Source organism: Bidens hawaiensis, unplaced genomic scaffold, assembly GCF_021521415.1.
Source record: "Bidens hawaiensis isolate Kalapana, Puna unplaced genomic scaffold, B.hawaiensis_p1.1 tig00005637_1, whole genome shotgun sequence".
Taxonomy (NCBI): domain Eukaryota; kingdom Viridiplantae; phylum Streptophyta; class Magnoliopsida; order Asterales; family Asteraceae; genus Bidens; species Bidens hawaiensis.
The window spans coordinates 1,274,839-1,280,044 of NW_027491366.1; the positions used below are offsets into that span (position 1 = coordinate 1,274,839).

Sequence of the window (5,206 nt, forward strand, 5' to 3'; positions counted from 1 at the left end):
GTACCACAATATTTTCAAAAATATGATCCCCTAAGTTCAAAATTTTCAAGTAAGTGTCTTGAAAGACAAAGTTAAATGACACATTTTCCTATGAGTTTAAAATATATAGGGTCGAGATAAGAAACTTATATAACCCGTCTGGCAAGACAACTTTTTAATATAAAGATTTTGTGAAGAATATGAACGGGTACCAAAATATTTTTAAAAATATGATCCCTTTCGTTCAAATTTTACAAGTTAGTGTCTTGAAAGACAAAGTTGAATGGCACATTTTTCTATGAGTTTAAAATATATAGGGTTGAGATAATAAACTTATATAACCCGTCTGGCCATAACACTTTGGAATATAAATTTTAGTTCAAAAATATGGAGGGATCCCTCAATATTTATAAATTTATGATTTTTTTGGTACAAATTCACCCTAAATGCGTCTTGAAAGACTAAATTTAAAGGCACATTTTCCTATGTTTGTGGAAGTTGTGGGGACACGTTAGGAAACATTAAAAGACCGTTTGGCAAGACTGTTTAATTTCAAGAACTTTTAATAGGAAATATGGACTGGTCCCCCAATATTTTTAAAAATCTCGTAGGATTTTGACAATTTTCTAAATTTTATTGGCCGGAGGATTTTTCAGATCTCGTCTGCTCAGTCCAAATTAGATGGGCTATTTTGAGAATATCTTGAAATTTATGGCTATTTTGCACTTTCTCTCTCTAAAAAAGGGCTATTTTGAGAATTTTCTCTTTTGAAATTGGAATTGGGTTTATTTATATTTATTTAAGATGAATGAATGGATTGAGGGGATTTCATTTTAAGTTGAAAAAAAAAACAAAAAACAAGAATATTTCTATCACACCACACCACATCATCACCCCTACCAAATTTCATCAAAATGTGATGGATTTGGGGTTGGTGATGTGGCACACCACAATTGGGTGTGGTGTGTGAGGAGGATTGAACCACCCCCTCCCCCCTTAGGTTTACGCTGTGTTCCCGAGTCTCATTTAACGAAGGGAGGGGAGTGAAGGGGAATTATGACAGGAAAGAAAGCCAAGGGAAGGAAAATGTGTGATTTTATTTTGTGTTCCCGAGTTTAATGAAAAGGGAAGGAAAAGAAGGGAAATTAAACATTTTAGGTGTTCCCGAGTTAAGAAGAAAAGAAAAGAAAGTTACATTTTCCTATTATATCCTTTAAGCAAACTATTATATGGAGTTAGATATAAGGGTAATTTAGGAATTGATAAAAGTTATAATTAAACATAAATATTTTCTCTCATAATCTCTCCAATTTGGAAGGATGATAATATGTTTATATTTTCTAGCATTTTCCCTCATTTCCCCTCCCCTCCCTTTCTTAAAAAAAACTCAAGAACATGTTTATTTTTTTATATTTTCCTCTCTTTTTCTTCTCCTCCCCTTCTTAAATGAGACTCGGAAACACAGTGTTAAGGAATTAAATGCTTATGGTTTCACTTTTTAGCAACTTGTTTTACTCATCTGTAACACCCGGTTTTTGAAGTTGAACAATACTAACTTATTGGTCCACTGAACAAATATCAATATTTCGTTATTGAACAACTATCTACTGCTTTTCATTCGTTAAACAACAAAACTCTTGTATCTTTGTGAAAAGTTGATTAAATGTTGCAGCGGTAGCAACTTTATAGTTACTACTGAACAATATTTGTCTTCATGTAGGAATATGTTTCTTTAGGTAAGGCATACATAGGTCACTATAACTTTTATTTTGATGTGTTATATACTCAGTAAGAAAAACTTGTCCTGATGGAAGCAAACCAAAGCAAGAAGTATTATAATAATTCAAGAGACAAGGGGTACCTTCCTAACTTCCTTGTGCAAATTATCTTCATGTAAGTGTGCTGCTATTAACGCAAGGTGAATTTTAGGAATACGTGAGACTTTTCAACGGTAGTGATTTAAATTAGAGCAAAGATGACAGTTTCTTTAAACAGAAGACTATTTGTATATTTAACTCTAAAATTTATTTAATATAATAACTATATATTTATATAATAAAGCCCGAACCAAGCTCGAGCTTAAAAAATTATGCGCTAGGCTAACCCGAGCTTTAGACGGAGCTAGAAACAAGCCGAGCTTAAACTTTCGGCTTGGCTCGGCTTGGCTCGGCTAATTTACAACCAAGCACTATTTTAACTTTTAACATAATTCCTCACAAATATCATCACCACATTTCAATTTTATTAAAAACATAAAATAAAAAGACACCAACAAAAGTCAAGATTCTAGAGCACACCCAAAACATAACAGAATCCAGTTCTCCATCCACCAGAAAAAATATCAGATACATCGCGCAAAATAAGTTTCCCCCACTCGTCCTCCACCCATTGCTGTCTTTACATTAGATCCAAATGCTTTCGGGTTGTCCCTTAAAACAGCAGCAGCCTCCTGATTTAGTGGATCTTCATGGTTTGGTTCCTGCACATATTTACACACAAAATGCTTTATGTTTTTTCTTTATTCAACTTTATACAGAATTATTAACAAGTTAAGTAACATTACAAAAACTATATTTCTGCAATAATATGTGAATCATACCGTAAGAAGATGATACAATCCATAGACAACTGTGTTTATGTTCAGCACAGGTTTCCAGTCCTCGCGTAAAATGTTAAGGCACACATTTCCTTCCAAGTCAATATTTGGATGATAAACCTGCATCAATTATAAAAATAATACAGTATATTTTTCTGAAATTATGAAATAAAAAGAGTGTTTTGGGTTTTTACCTTGGTTTTGCACTTAACCTTTGGCGCCTCATGTGGGTAAATAGCAAATACATTAAACGTGAACAAAAATTTTCCTCCCCTGTTACATTAACAATAAAAAGGGTCCAGTTTTATATATCTCAGAGTGTTTAACTCATTTTGACCCATTATTATACAAATGAGTTGAAGGTATAACGTACATGTAATATCCTTCATCGGGTTTAATGGTGACTTCAAAAGTCATCAGATCATCCTTGCCATTTGGAAACGAAATTGTGCACGATTTCGGTAGGTTCAATTCACTTATGTCTACAAAATGTAAATTGTCAGATGTATACATTATAATATTCATGCAACTAAGATATATACTTTATCAATTCTGACATACAACATGTGAGTTAAAAAAGATCACTAGATTCTCAACAATAAACAAGACAGAAATAAAATATATAGATATACAAAACCTTTGTTGCTCAACATATAATAATAAAAGGATTAACCTTTATGAAGACGTAATTCCCCTGCACTTTGTTTCTTTACGGGCCCCTTTCCATTTGCATTTCCCGCCTCTTCTTTTTGTTTTTCCTTGACTTTAAACAGCCTAATCATGGTTCCTGTAGATACATAAGCAAACATATATTTAACCTATTTTAACACATAGAAAAAAGTCATGAGTTGACACAAAAGACAAGTCAAAATCAGAGTACAAGAGTTAACAAAGTCAAATATGTATATAGATTTATGCAAAGCCGTTCGTTTCAGAACCAATAACGTATTGTAAACTTGAAAGGCACAAACAGCACTGTAATTCGCATCAATAACAAATAACAAAAAACTTATATTGAAAGATGCAGAAACAGGGCACCCTTATTAATCCGCTTTCAAAATGAAACTGCAGTTTTTTTCTGCTTAATAAGTTGGTTAGTTGGAAGTGATCAGTCATCCATGTTACAGCAAACAAGGGTCAATTCAATTAGAATATAATCTATAGACTTGTATTATTATTATTATTACTATTAATATTATATAGTTATATTAGGTTAGATTGCATCGTTTAATCAAAACTGTTGCACCCTTTGTCAAGGGATACGATGTTTCAAGATTAGGGCTAATTAATTTCAGATATGTAAACATTCATCGGTACTTATTGGTAGTAATCCCTAACGATTGAATACAATATAATTCTCTTCTTCTTTAATTATCCGTGCATTGATTGTGTTGTTGATATCCAATAAATTCCGCGTAGTTATATTATTCTTTCTAATTCTCTCAACAAAGATCTTGAACTTAGAGCCAGACCAAACATATTACGAACCTCTAGAACACACGAACCTCTAGAACACGCGCATAATCTAATTTCACCTCTACAAAAAAAAAACCTATTAGAAGTGAATTTTAGGGCAAACCTATGTTACTTAAACAGCAAATATCTCACAATAACTTAATCTAAAGAAGCACATTGACTATAAACTACAACAATTATATGTATTATCAAGCTTTACATACTGAACTGTTGCTTCAATAACAAATAATGAAGCAAAACAATAACTAGAATTATACTCAGGTTTGCATGAAAGCTAGGGTTTGACTTTGACCACAACACTTTCTGATTAATAATCTCACAATTTTACATTATTACACGATTTCTAATAATAATAATAATATAAAAACAATGAGAAAAAATAAATTGAAACCCTAGCGTAATAAAAAAGCAATTGCGTAATAATAAGAAGAAGAAGAAGAAGAAGAAGAAGAAGATACTTACGATCGTTGCAAGGTGTTACGTGCCCGACGTTTGATCAACGGTGAGTTTCCCGTTACGAGGAAGTATGAATAAGAATAATATTATTAATTATTAATATTAATCGAGCCTGAACGTGATGTGATGATATAAAAAGGAGAAGAATTGAAAAGGGCTTTTTCAAAAGTTAAGATAATTACATAATAATTTTTTATAGAATATATTTAATATTTTTCTAGACTTTATTATATATATAAAATAAAGATATGATTAGTTTATTAATATTTTCCTTATCAAATCCGTAACGATAATCGGCTTCCTATAAAAAACCAAACCAGAGCATATCTCGTCTTCTATAAATACCAAATAGCATGTAAATCTTTAGCCTATGCTATTCTAAGCCATTGTATTTGTATAGGACCAAGACTTCAAGATGTCTTTAATGTAAAAAGCGTATATGCTCGGGATTTTACATCATTGCGAGATTATTTGCCATGTAGTTTGGGTCAATCCACAAGAAAAGATAGAGGTAAATGGATTCCTTCGGATCTAGAGTAGGTTGAGATCTTTGTCTTTGTCTTGAGATAATTGGAAGGTGTTCAATATGTAACTGGATGGTTGTTTTGTGTTTTGTTAGTGTATATTTGCACATTAAAGGTACATGTATCAAAATTCAATGCTATTAGATATAGAGATATATTTGACTAGTATATAAAT

General features: G+C 31.8%; 1 protein-coding gene across 1 annotated transcript; it reads right to left on the reverse strand.

The window, feature by feature from the left end:
* Positions 1–2,276: 2,276 nt before the first annotated feature.
* LOC143630284 (putative NEDD8-conjugating enzyme Ubc12-like) lies at positions 2,277–4,675 on the reverse strand. Its single transcript, XM_077099343.1, has 6 exons — positions 4,514–4,675; positions 3,249–3,362; positions 2,949–3,057; positions 2,770–2,848; positions 2,579–2,695; positions 2,277–2,458 (listed from the first exon to the last, which is right to left on the reverse strand). Exons 2-6 carry the CDS (start codon positions 3,355–3,357, stop codon positions 2,321–2,323), a joined length of 552 nt encoding a protein of 183 aa, XP_076955458.1. The 5' UTR covers positions 3,358–3,362; positions 4,514–4,675; the 3' UTR covers positions 2,277–2,320.
* Between the last annotated feature and the right edge of the window lie 531 nt (positions 4,676–5,206).